We start from the raw sequence: 18274 nt of genomic DNA, 5'->3' as shown, positions 1-18274 counted from the left end.
CCTTGCCAGATATTCAACGCGTCTCTTTTTCCATCGCTCGCACTCCCTGCCCCCGCTTAATATTCCCATCTCCAATTCCCAACTTCCCTGCACGCCTCCCTGCTCAATCTTTGCCTATTTCTCGCCTCCTGCGAGACGTCGTGCAACTACCCCCAATTTGTCATGACCACGCAACCTCCCTGCATCTCATCCCCTGCCCGTTCCATGGTTCATTCTCTTTCTGCCTGACTCCCAGGCCTCCCTGCTCAATCTCCCCCTTGCCGCCCTGCATCTCCCACCTCACCCCATCCCTGCATCTCCCCCTCCCCTCCCCCGAAATTGTCTGCATTTCTGCTGCGTGCTTCTCTCTCCCCACCACATCTCCCGCACACCCCACCCTCGCTCTTTTTCACTCTCCCTGCACTTTCCTTGCAAACTCACCACCACCTCCCCCCCTCCTCGGTCCACGCACCCCCTCCTCCTCCACCGCTGACCGCATTCACCCCCAGCAGAGGAGGCGAGGGAGGCGGTGGAGGTTGAGGTTGGTGCAGTGACGCGCCGCGCAGCTGCCGCATGCAGCACCAAGCGGAGCCACCCCCATCACGCACTGCTGCTGTATGCGGGTGTGAGTGTGTACGTGTGTGTGTGTGAGTATGCGTGTGTGTACGTATGTGTGAGTATGTGTGTACGTGTGTGTGAGTATGCGTGCGTGTGTACGTGTGTGTACGTGTGTGTGAGTATGCTTGAGTGTGTACGTGTGTACGTGAGTGTGCACGTGTGTGTGAGTATGCGTGTGTGCGTACGTGAGTGTGCACGTGTGTGTGAGTATGCGTGTGTACGTGTGTGTACGTGTGTGTGGTTATGCTTGAGTGTGTACGTGTGTGTGTACGTGTGTGTGAGTATGCGTGTGTGTGTACGTGAGTGTGCACGTGTGTGTGTGAGTATGCGTGTGTACGTGTGTGTACGTGTGTGTGAGTATGCTTGAGTGTGTACGTGTGTGTGCGTATGCGTGTGTACGTGTGTGTGTGAGTATGCGTGTGTGTACGTGTGTGTGTGAGTATGCGTGTGTACGTGTGTGTGAGTATGCGTGAGTGGGGAGCGGTAGTGCAGCGGTTAGTGCACTGCGCTACGAATCCGGTGACCCGAGTTCGATTCCCGATCACGGCCAACTGCAGTGACGATTATCTGAGCCTGTCTTGGGCCTCCCCTAGGTCGACTCAACCTCAAATGAGTACGTGGTGTGTAAACATCGCCACTAGGGAGACAAAGGCGGCCGGGCGTGGTGCTGGCCACCCATCCCCTCGTGTGCCGTGGCAGCCTTCGCTGCTCGCTAACAACACTTGCCCCCAACAGTCTGTTAAGACTATACGGGGGATCTTTGTCTTTGCGTGTGGGGTGGAGCGGAGACGCAGTGGTTAGCGCACTGCGCTACGAATTCAATTCCCGGCCACGGCCAACAATTAGTGGCGGGTGATATCAGAACGGGTCCTGGACATACCACAGCTTCATCGCATTGGACTTAGGTCGATTGATCCTTCAACGAGTTGCTGTTGTGTATATAAACATCAGCACTCTATATAAAAAGGCGGCCAGGCGTAGTATTATAGCCTTAATAGGTGCTCGCTTACGAAGAGCACTTGTCCCGATATAAAGGTTATACGCACTGGAATGTGTCCTTGTTATGAATGTCTTTGTAACTTGATCTTTGCAGAATTGCTTATGTGTGTGATTTAGGTTGTTTTAGTGCGTGTGACGTGTACACGATTAGTTGCGCCCTTGCACGAGCCACGCGGTTCTCGTGTTAACTCTCGGTCCCGAGTCAGCTCGTGGAAACGGCACGTTCCTATGACGAGGCCCAGGTCGCCCGTATATAATTAAACGCAGCAATGTTGATTTTCAGTGGCTTCACCACTTGTTGACCCTCGATTCGTAATTCATGATGATGATGATGAATACACGATGGTGCTTAACATGATAATTGTAGTGGTGGTGGTGGTAAAGACGATCGTGATGACTGTTCAGGCTGGTGGTGGTGGTGACGATGGTGAAAACAGTGGTAAAAAAATGATCAAGCTCCAGTTATTTTTTTAAAGCAGGTTGCGAGAACTCAAGAGATCAGGGTGAGTCCCATTTGCAAGAAGTGACCTGGGGCATTAATCTGCCAGTAGGGGGGCGATGATTGCTGCTGCTGCTGCTGCGTGAGTGCATGGGGAGCGGTGGTGTAGCGGTTAGCTCGCTGCGCTACGAACCCGGCGACCCGAGTTCGATTCCCGCTTACGGCCAACAACAGTGACGATTATCTGAGCAGGTCTTCGGCCTTCCCTAGGTCGACTCAGCCTAAAATGAGTACCTGGTGCGGTGTGTAAAAACATCACAACTGGGGAGACAAAGGCGGCCGAGCGTGGTGTCGGCCATCTGCCCCCTCGTGTGCCGTGCTAGCCTTCATAGGTGCTGCTCGCTAACAGCACTTGCCACAAGAGTCTGTTAAGGCTACACGGGGGGTCTTTGTCTTTGTGTATAATACCCAATGGAGTAATTTGCGGTGTCATTTTCGAATTTGGAAAATTTGGACCCTGGCACACAAATGGCCTACTTTTACGAATGACGTCAAGGGATCTTTAACGTCCAATGTGAAGCAGACGGCGTGTAGTATTGCTGATTATTACAAGCAGTATTGATAAGTGCGGCCGATGGCATCGAACTGTGAACAAGCATCACTGCCCTGATGATTGTTGTGATGATGATAATGATAACGATGATCGTGGTGATGATAATGACCATAATGACTGATTACAAACCTCTTGACCCCTACGAATTAAAAAAAACGCCCGTAGGCCACTACGAGCCGAGCCATCAAGCCCATGAGCGGGCGAGCCGTCCGGTGTTCATATCCACAGGTGATTTCCTGCTCACATGAGAGTCGATGTGGTGCTCATCTCATGTTTATAGCCCTGAACTAGTGCCGATTCCACGTTACTATGACGGGGACCAGTATGCCCATAGGGCAACCAACCACTGTTAACTTCCCCACAAAGTGGTACCTATTTCGTAATTGTATCGACCCCACCCCCTCGGAAGAATGATGGGCTGAGTCAACCCTCCAACCAAGATTTGAAATCTCAACCTTTTGATTGCGAGCCGCTCGCTCTACCCCTGAGCAAGCCACCCGTGCGACCTGACAACAACAATAACAACAACAACAGTGCCGCTACTATGGAGGGCCCTCGTGGGACCTCGGAGCGAGATCCAAACATGAGCGTTAATAACCTATGGAGATCAAACAAGTGCACGTAGTGGTACATGTGCAGTGACACAGCGCCGACTGCTGTCCAGCAGCGGCAACTGCGGTGGACAGTTAGCGCACACACCGCCGAGCATATACACGGTGTGTGTGTGCCGGCAGGGCGGAGGAACTGGGGCAAGGGTCACGGAAGACCTCAACGGGAAGCCCCCTGGAACCCGCTAGTGGGTCCGAGAAGGGAGGCGCGGCCAGGGCGGAGCCAGGCCGCGCCGAGTAGAATAAAAGCAGCGGAGAGCCCGAGAGCTCCGGGCTGCCGGTTCTGGGAGTGGACTCGTCTCGTCTTCGCCGTTGCCGTCGCTGCCTTCGTCGCTGCCGCATTCACCCGATGATTGCGCGGCCGGACAGTTGTTGGCCGTCTCGGTCGATGCCGTCGGTGCAACGCGGTCAGTGTCGTGTCTAGGCCGGGCTGTACGGCAGTGTGGTCATGGGAGAGTAGGCCGGAGTAACGGAATAATGAGAGAGACGGTGCCTCCTGCAACTACCTTGTCTCCGACTGAGTGTGTGCACCACACACACTCGCACACTGAGGAGGACGCTACACATGTGTAGTGTACTCATTCAAAGACACTAGTAGGAGGCGTTATCCCTCGTGTTTATTTCGGCTCTCACAGCCATAGGGGATAACTCCATACGGGGTCGGGACAGCCAACATGCTGCCAGACCCACAGCTTGAAGAGGCGAAGACCACGACGACAGCAACACGACGAGTTCCATTTCCGATGGCAGCAGCCCCGACTGTGAGTCGGAGCTCGCCTTTTATTCCCCCCTGCAGCGTGGCCAGGCTCCGACCTCGGCCACGCCCCCTTCTGGATCCCCCAGAAGGCTCCGGGCTTGGCACACGGGTCCAACTGGTAGAACGGGCTGCTGCCCCTAATTCCATTGTCCACAAATCTCCCAGCGCCACGTGCTACAGTGACTCATTCAATGTCACTACATCTGTATACATATTTTGTATTTATAATGGATGCCACGTGATCTTCCCCAGCTGCGAGAGGCGGCTACATTCACCAACTATTTGAAAGAAAAAAAAACATTCTGGGATCGAATCACGAAGAAGGCGAATGTATTGACCCCCCCCCCCCCCCATAAAATTTTAGATCATTGGCCATGATCGATCCACTGCTGTATGATGGCCTGAGAAGCTAAGCTCTACTTGGATAATAAATCCCATACCAGTACGCAGTGTGAGGTCAGACAAACTGTGCTCCCTTCACCAAATCCACACTGACCAGCGTGGTGAAGTATGGTCAAACAACCTACCGCCCGCATACATATAAATTATTAACTTCAGCCGGAATAGTCCGGAACGCTGTTTTTTTATTGTTTCGACCAGGCCAGATCCATCTCGCCTTATCCTGTCCTCTGAATAAGTACACACGTGTTCGCAAAACTACAGCAATGTAGCGCCTATGACAATAATAATAATAATAATTCATGTTCACTGTGGACAAGCGTAGAGTTTGGGCCTCTCGCGCTTGGAGTAGTGGCGCCTTACGACCGATAATATAATTCTCCCAAATTCCAAGCCAGCCTCGAGTCGAGCGGCGTTTCGTAAAATATCAAGAGACGAGGAGGGCTCTGCGGCCAACGTAAACATCGTTGCACACATTGCCACACTGCCGCGCGCGTCACGGCTAATCACGCGGGCGGCTCACGTTGCGCGCACTCCGCTCTTGACCGCCACCAATTACGGGACACATAATGAACACCTTCTAACGTTGAAATCCTTACCTGACCCCCCCTCCCCACCTCCTCCTACCACCCCCACCCCCAAGTATACAGACACGGACAACCGTTAAAGTGTTGAGCAGAGCGAGAGAAAGAGAAGATTAAGAAAATACAAGCAACCCCCCAAAAACACGTGTTCGAGCAGAAAACCGCTACGAACAAACAGAAAATGCCCACCAGCCTAATGAATCACCGTCGGTCATCTTAGTGAGCAGCCGTAGCCCTCACTGCTCCCGGCCCTCACTGACCACCCCCCCCCCCCCAATTATATAAATCAGCCTTGGTCATCTCAGTAGCCACCACCAGTAAGCTCCCGCTGCCGCCAGCCCCAACTACCTCCCACAGACAACCCCCCTCTTTGCCTCCTCGACGAACAGTCACACATTATTGGAGTCCTAACTCAGCGGCCAAAAAAGCCGAGGTGGTGAAACCGACCCTTTGGCAGGGGTCCAACTCTGCAGGGTGTGCGGAGCTGTTTTACGCAATCGATTTCTGTTTATCTCCCCACCCCCTTCCATCAGCCGCAAAGCGCGCGCGCGTGTTCGTGATTTCTGTCCGTCCCTCGTCGTCATCAATTTTAGATTGGAGGTTGTCGCAGCCGTGATTTAAACAAAATAATAATCACATTTTAACTTACAAAATATGAACGAGGATTAGCTCACAATCGTCAATGAGCATATTTATATTCATTTTCATTGCTGTGATCATCAGCCTCAAGTGAGTACCTGGTGCGATGCGAGAAAATCGCCACTAGGGAGACAAAGGCGGCCGGGCGTGGTTGCTAGCCACTCACCCCGTCTCGTGTTCCGTTCCGGCCTTCATAGGTGCTCGCTAACAGCACTTGCCCCCAACAGTCTGATCAGGCTATAAGGGGGATCTTTGTATGTGTGTTACTGTGTTTCTGTGTACGTTTGTGTGTGTATGGTATATGTGTGTGGTACGTGTTTATTTTTTGAAAGATTGGCGACGGCATATTTTCGCGTTACACTCACCCAGTGATAGTGCCGAGTAATCAAACCACTGCTGGATAAAGGCCTCACCACACAGCGTCGGTCGTCGTGGGTGGTGTTTGACCATACGCTGGTCAATGCAGGTTGAAGGTCGTCACATGTTAGCCACTCATGTTAGCCGTGGCCGGCAATCGAACTCATTATCGCCGGGTTCAAAAGTGGAGTTCGCTAACCACTGCGCTACCACTCCACCCTGGCCCATCGCATTCCCGACTGAAAAACATTTCGGATTTCTGGATTGCTTTTTTTTTTTACAAATCCCTTCAGCAAGTCAAAGAGCCACACACAGCGTCTAATTTGTGTGGCCTTTTATAAGTACGAGCTTATTGTTGTGTGTTTTCGTTGTGTGTGTGTCATTGTGTGTGCTCATGTGTGTGTGTGTGTGTCATTGTGTGTGCTCATGTGTGCGTGTGTGTCATTGTGTGTGCTCATGTGTGTGTGTGTCATTGTTGTGTGCTAAGTATGGGGGAGCGGTGGCGCAGCGGTTAACGCACTCCGCTAAGACTCCCAGTTACAGCCAATATCTAAACCGGTCCTGGGCTGCCCCTAGGTCGATTCAGCCTCACATAAGTATCTGGTACGATGCATAAACATCGCCACTCGGGAGACAAAGGCGGCCGGGCGTGGGGCTAGCGACCCACCCCATCGTGTGCTGTCGCGGCCTTCATAGGGTGCTCGCTAATAGCACTTGCCCGAAAAGTCTATATGGGCTATATGGGGATGGGGGGCAACTTTTACTTTGTTGCGTATGTGCGCATCCCCACGTCTCGCTCTCTCTCTCCCCCTCTCGGTGGCATTTGACATTTTCCATTTAAATAAACGTGGAACAGGCCAAGTCTTGTTTATTCATTTCCACCATGTGCGTGTCTGTGTGTGTATGGGAGGCACCACCCTGTATGCGTGTCCGTTGTGTGTCTCTGTGTGTGAGAGGCTCCTAGATACTTGAAATATCTGGACACAGTACCCCATCATTGGTGAGTCTCCTCCAGCACACGAGGCTTGCGTTGGCTTGGGTCACGTAGCCTGCATGCCCAGCCACCGCGTGTCCAAGCAGCTTCTGTTTGGCCGTATAGGGGAGGGGGTTGAACGACACGGGTTAGATAAGAGATGGAGCTGATGCGGTACAGATGGATGTGAAGCTGAGTTGACTCGCCGTTGCGGTGTCAAGATCTGCCTCTGTGGAGGAGGAGGCTCGTGAAGGACGCTGCTGCTGCTACCGGGCAGTTGGAGGCAGTCGCCCTCCAGTAACAACGGAGGGCAGAGGAGCGACGCTCACAACAACGCCGGGCGGATAAAACGCAGGAAGTTGGCACAGTAGCCGCCACAGGCCAGTTATCTCAGTCCGTAAAACCCATGCAACTTGGATCTGCCCCGTGCCCTCCTGCCAGCGGGCATTCGGCACTTCACGTGGCCTTAACGTGCACATAGCCTGGCACGAGCGCCGTGGTGACGTCACAGCCACTTAGCGGCGAATGGCGTTGTTGTTGTGGGTCTCTCCTCGGTCAACTCAGCCTCAAATGAGTAGTACCTGGTGCGGTGTGTAAAAACACTGGGGAGACAAAGGCGTGTGCCACAGTCCCGGCCTTCATAGGTGCTCGCTAACAGCACTTGCCCCAACAGTCTATTAAGGCTACACGGGGGATCTTTGTATCTTTGTGTGTGCGTGGGTGTGTCTGTGTCGTGGTGGGGAGCGGTGGTGTAGCGGTTAGCGCTACGCTGCGCTGTGAACACGGCGACCCGAGTTCGATTATCTGAACCGGTCCTGGGCCTCCCCTAGGTCGACTCAGCCTCAAATGAGTACCCGGTGCGTTGTGTAAACATCGCCACAAGGAGAGACGAAGGCGACCGGGCTTGGCGCTGGCCAGCCATCAGCTCGTGTGCCACAGTGCCGACCTTCATCGGCGCTGCTCGCTCACAGCACTTGCCCCATCAGTCTGTTCAGGCTTTGTGTGTGTGTGTCTGTGTGTAGTTGTGACGCACCAGCCCGTGTGTGTGAATCTCTGCGTATCTGAGAGCGAGAGCGGGGGGAGGAAGAGGGAGGGAGGGAGATTTGATCTCGAGAAGAAAGCTGCACTCTGTTCGCGGTGAGAGCGCGAGATACGCGTGCACTCTCTCTTACATCTCTCTAAACTTTAAACACGTGTACACACTACACACACACACAAAGACACATAGCCCCCGTGTAACTTTAACAGGCTGTTGGGGCAAGTGCTGTCGAAGGCCGGCACGGCACACGAGAGGGTGGGTGGCCAGCAACCACGCCCGCACACACATTTACTTACACACATTCACACACATTTACTTACACACACACATTTACTTACACACACATACATTTACACAACCCACACATTAATTTACGTGTTGTGGGGAGCGGTAATGTAGCGCTACGAACCTGGCGTGTCCCCGAGTTCGATTCCCGCTCACGGCCACCGACATCAGTGACGATATCTGAACCGGTGCTGGGCCTCCCCTAGGTTTACTCGGCCTCAAAATGTGTAAACATCGCCAATGGGGAGACAAAGGCGTCCGGGCGTGGGGCTGACCACCCACCACCTCGTGTGCCGTGCCGGCCTTCATAGGTGGTCGCTAACAGCACTTGCCCCTATAGTCTGTAAAGGCTAGACGGGGGATCTTTGTCTTTGTATCACTCTTAATGCTCATGCCAACGAGCCTTGCAGAATTGTGCACCTAGCCTGGCACACGCGCTTTGGCAAGCTGTCGTTCCCGAACGTCTGGATGTGCGCGTGTTCATACGTTTGTATAAAAGTTCTTAATTATTTATCTGTACCATACTGTATGTGTTTTTTAAACCACATATTTGTGGTTTAAAAAACACATACAGTATTCGTTTGTATAAAAGTTCTTAATTATGTATCTGTACCATACTGTACGTGTTTTTTAAACCACATATTTGTGGTTACGTGCCTGTCCAAATATGTGCATGTGCTGGTCGTTCGCTTCGTGGTCAACTCATCGGCACTGGGAAGACAAAGGCGGCCGGGCGTGATCCTGGCCCACACGCCAGCACCCTGTCGTGTGCAGTCTTGGCGTTCAAAGGTGCTCGCTAATGGAACGTCATTCCCAGCACGCCTCTGTCTCTGTTCACACTGTGCTTTGGGGAGACAAAGGCGGCCGGGCGTGTTGTTGGCCACCCACCCCCTCGTGTACCGTTCCGGCCTTCATAGGCGCTCGCTAACAGCACTTGCCCCTACAGTCTGTTAAGGCTACACGGGGGACCTTTGTCTTTGTGTGTGGGGAGCGGTCGTGTAGCGGTTAGTTCGATTCCCGTTCTCGGCCAACACCGGTGACGATTTTCTGAACTGGACCTGGGGCTCCCCCTAGGTCGACTCAGCCTCAAATGAGTACCTGGTGCGGTGTGTAAACATCGCCACTGGGGAGACAAAGGCGGTCGGGCGTGGTGCTGGCCACCCATCCCCTCGTGCGCCGTGCCGGCCTTTATAGGTGCTCGCTAACGGCACTTGCCCCAACGGTCTCTGAAGGCTACACGGGGGGATGTTTTGTCTTTGTGCACATACCTGTGCATGCAAACAACGCCTCAAGGTGCACCACTCCTGGCACGAGCGTCGTGGTGACGTCACTGACGCCCAGTGGCCATCGACGGCTATTGAATGCACGCAACGCATTCGTGAGAGTGTGACCGTGTGTTGTGTGTCCACTTGCCCCAATAGTCCGTTCAGGCTACGGGGTTTTCCGTAAATGAGCACGCACCGCACGTGCATCTTTGCATCAACGCAGAGCTGTGCGTGCTGGAACGGTTTTAGCATTTGCCCATTCGATCTTTTGGCGCCGCAGTTATAACGAGGGTAAAGTTTGTTTCTTCCCTCTTCCCGCCTCTTGTCCTTACCAGGCAGTATATAAATGGGCACACCACAGTGAGTCGATCTGCAGGTGTCTCGTGCGTGTTTGGTGGAGTAAAGTGTGTCTTTCCAGATAAGATGTCTGGCCCAGCGAGGAAGAGTAGGCCAAAATATCCTCTACAAGGTAGCTCTTTCCCATAACGTGTTGGGTCGGTCTCTGAATGTTACCATTATTTCTGATCCCAGTGACCTTCCGGAATCATTCGTGGTTACGCATAGGAGAGTTTGTGCTTGTGTATCGCTGCCAACGCAACAGCTGCATCACCCAATAAGTGGTTAAACTACTCAATGCATTACTTTAAGTGGTGACATCCATTTAACAACTTTGCTTCTATTCTAGGCATTGGAGTTGATCCGAAAATCAGCGACCTCCTCCCTAGCTTGTTGAAACACCTGGCGTGAGGATCATCCATCGGTGGAAACCTCACCCGGTCACTCGACGCGGCCCACCAATCCTCTCTCGATTGCAGCCGTGCAGCCCAGCGATGTTCACAGCGGCCGGTGCTGTTGCCACACTCGCGCTCACGCTGGTGCTGGCGTCTCGTCCGGCACCATCATCGTCTTCGTCTCCATCCAACTCCTCCTCCTCGTCTCCCTCCACCCCAGCTCGGCCCAACATCGTGCTCGTCGTCTGCGACTCTATGGACGGGCGGCTCGTGACGGCGCCGCGGCCGCCCGTGCCTCTGCCGTGGATTGAGCGCCTGGCGGCGGCCGGGGCGGCCTTCGCCACGGCGTACACCAACTCGCCCGTGTGCTGCCCGTCCCGCGCCGCCCTCTGGAGCGGACTTCACACCCACGTCACCGCCGCGTGGAACAACCACAAGTGTCTGCCGCCAGGTGCATGGGGGGGGGAGGGTCGCGTCGTTGGCCGTCAATGCGAACCGGCCACGTGGCTCAGCGGTGGAGCGAGCGGTTGAGCGAGCGAGTGGTGGAGCCACCGGTGGAGAGAGTGAACAGTGGAGTGAGTGAGTGGTGGAGCGAGTGAGTGGTGGAGCGAGCGGTGGAGTGAGTAAGTGTTGGTGCGAGTGGTGGAGGGAGTGAGTGGTGGAGCGATCATTGGAGAGAGTGAGTGGTGGTGCGAATGGTGGAGCGAGTGAGTGGTGGAGCGAGCGTTAGAGAGAGTGATTGGTAAAACGAATGCGTGGCGAAACGAGCGATGGAGAGAGTGAGAGGGGGAGAGAGCGGTGGAGCGAGTGGTGGAGCAAGCGGCGGAGCGATCCTCGGAGGGAGCGGCTCTTGCAAGCGGAAGGTCGCGAGTTAAAATCTTTGGCCCTGCTCCTCGGTGTAGCGAAGAGGAGGTGGATGAGTTGTACAGCTGCTGCTGCAGAGTTCCACCACGACCTGCAGTGCAGGGTGACAGGAGCAACGCGTCGTGCACACCGTATCGCGAAACCTAAAGTCAACATCGTATCTCGCAACTTGCTGTCGTGTCACGGTGAACGATGTCGCGGCGGTGACCCCTAACCCGCGTCGCCCGCCTCGCCAGGTTACCCGACGTGGCTCGACCGCCTGCGTGCCGAGGCCGGCTACACCACGGCCGTGTTCGGCAAGACGGACTTCACGTCGGGCGGACACTCGCTGAGCAACCGCGTGGAGGCGTGGACGCGCGGCGTGCCGGGGCTGCTCCTGCGCCAGGAGCCGAGGCCCCGCGCTGAGCTCGTGGGGAGCGAGCGCACGAGGAGGGTGCAGCTCCGCGATTGGAACAACACGGACCGCGCAGTCCGCTGGATCCGCGACGTGGCGCCCGGGAGAGGTGGGCGCCAGACCCCACGTGGAGGGTGGCGGGGAACCACCTCGGGCATCAAGCTGGAGACGGCGCTCGCCGGGAGTTAACGATGATGACGGTGACAGCCGTCGACTCTCTCGGTCGTCGCGAGGGGTGATGATGGGGAGGGGTGGGTAACGGATTAAATAAAGACGTGGCTATAATGCCTAGCATATGTGAGTTGGGGTTGAGCAAAATGTATTTTTTTTTATCTGCGTGGAATTGGGGTGGAAATCTTAAGAATGCGGTCATTTATTCGACACAACGATGCAGAGAACACGTTGCACACATTTATTGAACGCACATTCTGCGCTGATCGCACTTTGTACGCTGTTGCATAATTGTGCACTGATTATACATCGTATGCTATATTTGAATAATGTACACTGATAATAAATTTTACACTCATGGTACGGTACATAGTACGCGAATTGTACACTTCACACCATTTATTTATTGTCCTCCAATTTAGATCGTACCATATTTGTACATTGTATGCTGGTTATATATAGTCCACCAACATTTCTAAACTCGTAACATTTTGGCAACCGGTGACATTTCCTCCTCCCTCCCTCCTTCACCTCCTCCTCCATCCCCTCCAACACCCCCCGCCTCCTCCTCCTCCTCCTCCTCCTCCACCTCCGCAGCTCCCTTCGCGCTCTACCTGGGCCTCAACCTGCCGCACCCGTACAAGACCCCGTCCGCGGGCCCCGACGCCGGCTCCTCCACCTTCCGCACGTCGCCCCACTGGCTGCACCGCGTGCGCCGCGGCGCCGTCGTGGTGCCGCGCTGGCTGCCGCGCGACGAGGCCCACCCCTGCGACGCGTACGCCACCTTCGTCAAGAACTGCTCGGGCCCCTTCGCCGACGACGAGGTCATCGCGGTGCGCGCCGCCTACTACGCCATGTGCGCCGAGACGGACGCCATGCTGGGTGCGGTGGTGCGCGCGCTGGGCGCCGCGGGCTTCCACCTGCGCGGCGACACCTACGTGGCGTTCACGTGCGACCACGGCGAGCTGGCGCTGGAGCACCGGCAGTACTACAAGATGAGCATGTACGAGGGCAGCGCGCGCGTGCCGCTCGTCATCGCCGGGCCCAGGGTGCGGCCGCGGAGGCAGCGCCGTGGTGGTGATCGTGGTGGCCGTGGTGGTGATCGTGGTGACGGTAGTGTTGCTGGTGGTGGTGGAAATGACGGTGATGGCGGCAGTGGTTTTAGCGGCGGTGCTGGTGGCAGTAGTGGTGATCGTGGCGGCGGCGATGGCAGTCGAGGTGGTGGTCGTGGTGGCCGTGATGATGGCGAAAGTATTGATGGTGGTCGAGGTGGCGCTCGCGGTTGTGCTGGTGGTCAAGGTGCTGCTGGTGGTGGTCATGGTGGTGCTGGTGTTGGTGGTGCTGGTGTTGGTGGTGCTGGTGTTGGTGGTGCTGGCAGTCGTGGCGGTGGTGAGTGGACGACGAGGTCAGTCCTTGAGCAGACGTTGGTGTCCCTCGTGGACATCTACCCGACCATGATGGACATAGCGGGGCTGCCCGTGGACCCGCGTCTCAACGGGACGTCTCTGCTCAAGCTGCTGGAGCGACGGGGACGCACGGCGCGCGCACGGAAGGGCGGCGGTGACGGCGTTCATGATAATGATGTCGGTGGCGTTTTTCATGACGGTGTCGGTGATAGAAATTTTCACGCACCTCAATATCATCAACAGCATCGAAATAATTACCACCGTCATCACCGCCATCACGCTGCCCAAAATATAATCACCGTTGGTAGTGAGCATGCTGCTGATGGCAACCATCAACGACACCAAGCTCAACATCACCATCGTCGTCCTCGTCGTCGCCAGCACCATATTCATAACACAACCAACTGCAACCTTCAAAACGACGTTGATGAAAACGACCACGACGACGAGGCGACCTCCTCCGCTCACCGTGACCTCGTCAAACTCTCCCGCGGCCACCGCTGGGCGCTGAGCCAGTTCCACGGCAGTGACCTCAACGAGTCGGCGTACATGCTACGCGTGTCGCGCTGGAAACTCGTGGCCTACGGCGAGGGGCCCTCCTCCGCGACGCGGCCGCAGCTCTTCGACCTCGTCTCCGACCCCGAGGAGCTGCGCGACCTGTCGGCGTCGCGACCCCACCTGACCTCTCGCCTCGAAGCGGCGCTCCGCTCGCTGATGGACTACCCGGCGGTGACGCGCGCCGTGCGCCGCTACGACCGCGCAGCCTTCCTCGAGTGGCGCGCCGCCGCCGGCCCGCGCTACCGGGAGGCCATCGCGGGCCTGCGCTGGTACCGTGACTGGGCCGAGGACCCGCGGGGAAACCTCGAGGCCATCGACGCCTGGCTCGAGCGAGGGGAGTGATCACTGGCAGAGCCAGTGGGGCGGGGGGGGGGGGCGGTGGGGTGGCACATGCCCCCCTAATGATCCGATCGAAATCCCATAATTTCGATCGGATCATTGGGGTTTCTTAGTAATAATTCGGCATTTTGCGACCCCCACTGCCACTGTGTAGAATATTATTAAATGCCAGGGACTCTATGAGATGATAGAACAATAGTCTGAGTCCATAATTGGAAATAAGTAACGGCAAAGCAGTTATAAGTGACTCTCAGAATTGTGCGCAGTTGCGTATACAGTACACGATTTCCCTGAAGGCATCAACACCTTCAGCGAGCGCAATGCTGATCACACACGGTTCGAATTCGACCCTCGATCGATGGCTGTGGCATCGCCACACACGCGTCGAATAAAAAGCAAGGGACAAGTCCTTGCTTACTAACAACTCCTATCATTTTTCATTGCTGGAGGCGTTTCCCCCCCTACCTGAAAATCCTGGCTCCGCCATTGGGAGTGATGTCCGTCGGTCTGGTTCGGCGACCCGGGAAACATCTTTTTCGCGCAACCCGGCACACCGCATCCAGTATGCCTCCTCTCGCTACGGTTTGTGGGCTACTTATAGTCACGTGCCACTTACCAGCTAACTGGAAAATATTCAGCGAGGGGTTTAAGCCCTGGGATTATTTCGCATGACCGTGGCTGCGGTACCAGTGCGGTGCTCTGGGCAACGCGGCTGGGACGCAGACTTTTCGTTTGGCCGGCGACGCGTTTCAACTACAGCGAGGAGATCACGGTCACCATCGGCTCCAAACCCTCCAACATCACCGTGAGCTGAAGTGGACTGTGGTGAGGTGGACAAGCGTAGATACGGCCCGAAATACTGTATGTACCGTGTGTTGAACTTCTAACGCACCGTACGTACCCAACCGTGCTAATCGGAGGTGTAGGGGAAGGACAACAAACTCAACACAAAAAGCAGTTCTACAGAAATTCGTTTTCAATTTAAAATTAAAATTGCATAGCTCCAGTGGCTTCATAATATGGGAAGGAAGAGCGTTTCAGACGGCCGCAGATGCGCAAACTATTATCTGACACGGCGTGATCTATTATCCTCCTGCTGCCTACAGATGAACGTGCCGACTAGTAGTTTGTGATCTACGTGTTGACTTGTAGGTAGGCCTGTAAAGTGTGGTGTGTAGGATTGTACAGGGTGGTGCAGATGTATTGTGACTCCCCCCCTCTCCCCCAATTTACCCCGAACATTTGGTTTCCACCTCGCATATTCATTTCTGTTTTGAATAAAACTTACTTTTAAAATAGAAGTTTTATAGATTTAAATGTGTGTGTGTGTGGGGGGGGGTCACAAGACATCTGGACCACTCTGTCGATCAGTGGTTCTTAACCTGGCGGGTGCACGCACCCCCTGGGGGTACGAGATCTCCTTTCCGGGGGTGCGAGACATGGGCAGATTTTATTTCCAAGGTAAATCATCGAAACACAAAGTAAGCACGGGCACGTGAGTACAACTACTTTGTTTGATCAAACCCGGTGTATTTATTAACATTGTAAATTTTTGTTACAATTGAGAACCAAGGGGGTGCAAGGCTTGCAGTTAAGGGTTTAAGAACCACTGGTGTAGACTGAGTCGAGGATTGTTGTAAGGCGGCATTGGCGGCGGTGACGAAGCTCTTACCAGAGCGGTTCGCCGTTTGATCCCCGGTGTGTCAACAACAGAGATGAGCACGGTCGGCTACGTACTGTGCGAAAGAAGTTCAACGTACTCTTAATATATACATCCGTAAGTACTACCTGCCTTCCGCCGCACAAGACCCCGTAGCGTTATTTAAAAAATATATGGGTTAGGCCGAATTAGCAAAAATGTTGTACTGTATTTACCAAAAACTTAGCAGGACGCTCCTGAAAAGAGGGCTTGAGACTCGGCGACGTCTGTGCGGGTCAATGGATGTACAGTACTGTAACAATGTCAATCCGTACGCAGGTGGAGAGAATGTGATGAGGATGCAGTGGATTGTGGATTGGGCTGTACGCACGATTGTCCATCCTGTTTCCCTTTAACCCCCCACCTAGCCCCACCCCACAACTGCTCGATGCCACCTTAATGAGGCAATAGAACTGACAGAAGTTCGTTATCGTGGTGGTGGTTTGGAGTTCCAGGCTGATTAGCTGCAGTTTCCTAATTTTCTCGAGCGATAGACCGCTGCTTTCGTCGTCGTTGTCTCTTGTTGAGATCCTCGTCAGTGTCCTCGTGACCAGGCTCATCGTCACCAGGATCATCGTGACCAGGATCATCGTTACCAGGATCATTCGTCACCAGGCTCATCGTCACCAGGCTCATCGTCACCAGGATCATCGTCACCAGGCTCATCGTCACCAGGGTCATCGTCACCAGGGTCATCGTCACCAGAAACATCGTCACCAGGGTCATCGTCACCAGGATCATCGTCACCAGGGTCATCGTCACCAGGATCATCGTCACCAGGATCATCGTCACCAGGATCATCCTGACCAGGATCATTGTCACCAGGGGTCATCGTCACCAGGGTCATCGTCACCAGGGTCATCGTCACCAGGATCATTGTCAGCAGGATCATCGTCACCAGGATCATCCTGACCAGGATCATTGTCACCAGGGGTCATCGTCACCAGGGTCATCGTCACCAGGATCATCGTCACCAGGATCATTGTCACCAGGATCATCGTCACCAGGATCATCGTCACACGGATCATTGTCACTAGGATCATCATCACCAGGATCATTGTCACTAGGATCATCATCACCAGAATCATCGTCACCAGGGTCATCATCACTGCCGCCGTCTGCGCGGGCCAGCACTGTCCATCAGCTACGTCAGTCTATTAAGTTGCTTCGTCAATGAGTGATTTACTTAGACAATCCTTATTTAATCAGGTGAAAGCCAATAGTTTATCCATTATCACGTCGTATCAACAATGTGTATTGGGCTGTGTACTTTGTATGTCTGGGTGTACTTGCACACGCAATGCCCCCCTCCCTCACCTCGCCGTTTGCAAATCCACTGCTGGATGAAGGCCCACACGGCTGTTGGGGTTGTTTGAACATCGCTTCGCTTCGTGTCAGCGCGGCGTGGTGAAGGTGTGTGCCCGGGATCGGTTCAGAGATCACTCACCACCGATGTTGTTCGCCTTGGCCTGGGGAATCAAACTCAGGTCGTCAGCACGTAATAGGCATAAATAAAAGTTACTATCATTTTTTTACTAGGTAAAGCCCACTGAGCTATCCAGATATTTTTCAGAAGCGACCTGGCCACAAAATACCTCAACGAAGTGGCTTATCACGTGGAAATTTATAGCAGCTAAATACTCGATATGCATGTTGATTCTAAATGTGGAGGGGAAACCCGGAGGACCCAGAGAAAGATCCACGCGACCACGGGGCAGAACACGCAAACTCCAAATATACAGGTGTCAGGGTCTGGGTCGCTACTCCACCCTCCTGGCGAGGGAGTTAACATTTGGCCAACTAACAGACTCCAGGGGTCCTCCAATGAAAAAGGACAAGGGTCGTCTCAATGAGCCCTCACCTGGCTATTTGAGATGTTAACACCCAAGGGTGCGCGATCGCTCTGTGTATCCTGTCAATGGCTAATGTCGAACTAAACACAACCCGGCTCCCAGTTCTTCATTTCAGCCAGACCAAGTCCCCGAACGCCGTTCCGAGAATTGCTTTTTTCACGGTAACGTTGTTGGACCCGAGGCTACTCTTTGCGAAAGACTATCTACATCCTGGTCTCTTTGAGGTATCACCCAGTTAAAAACAAATAAAGTCAACTTAAAACATCGCCATCCATCCCTGCCCTTATGTCGTCCTCGTGGTGTTGCACCGGTGTTCATACGGTTACAGGAATAGAGTGTACAATTACATAGGATAATGACAGGCACTTTGTACTCGAGTCGTCTCGTGGGTAGTAGTGTCTTACGCCGATAGTTCCTGCCCCAAGCCAGCCGAGCAGCGTTCTGTAAAATATATCGAGTGTGGAGAAATGAAGGCCTGCATTTAGATGACGATGATGATGATGTAAAACTTCGAAATGTGAATGTCCTGAGCAGCATGGATCTTGGCCACTGCTGCTTCTCAACAGGCCGGAAGCTGCTAAGCAGGTGAGACCCGCGGACCTGGCCGGGTGAGAGTTCGTGCCCTGGTGTCTGTTGCGATTGTGCATGGAAAGGAATTGTGGGGGGGGGGGGGGCTAAACAAGTGAAAGTGCACCCAGCTTGGCA

General features: G+C 54.2%; 1 protein-coding gene across 4 annotated transcripts; it reads left to right on the top strand.

The window, feature by feature from the left end:
• The first annotated feature begins 471 nt into the window (after positions 1–471).
• ARSK (arylsulfatase family member K) lies at positions 472–17835 on the top strand. 4 transcript variants are annotated; one of them, XM_032963927.2, is made up of 4 exons: positions 472–520; positions 10240–10736; positions 11386–11652; positions 12312–17835. In XM_032963927.2, exons 2-4 carry the CDS (start codon positions 10385–10387, stop codon positions 14018–14020), a joined length of 2328 nt encoding a protein of 775 aa, XP_032819818.2. In that variant the 5' UTR covers positions 472–520; positions 10240–10384; the 3' UTR covers positions 14021–17835. The 4 variants fall into 4 exon arrangements, with proteins under 4 accessions (XP_032819818.2, XP_032819820.2, XP_032819817.2 ...); XM_032963929.2 differs by lacking the exon at positions 472–520 and adding an exon at positions 6583–8102 and having other exon boundaries at positions 10370–10736; XM_032963926.2 differs by lacking the exon at positions 472–520 and adding an exon at positions 6584–8102.
• Positions 17836–18274: the final 439 nt, after the last annotated feature.

The sequence above is a fragment of the Petromyzon marinus genome, chromosome 31 (assembly GCF_048934315.1).
Source record: "Petromyzon marinus isolate PM22_M1 ecotype Great Lakes invasive population chromosome 31, UKy_Petmar_22M1.pri1.0, whole genome shotgun sequence".
Classification (NCBI taxonomy): domain Eukaryota; kingdom Metazoa; phylum Chordata; class Hyperoartia; order Petromyzontiformes; family Petromyzontidae; genus Petromyzon; species Petromyzon marinus.
Note: the sequence above shows the minus strand (reverse complement) of the source record. Positions and strands in the feature narration are given on the sequence as shown.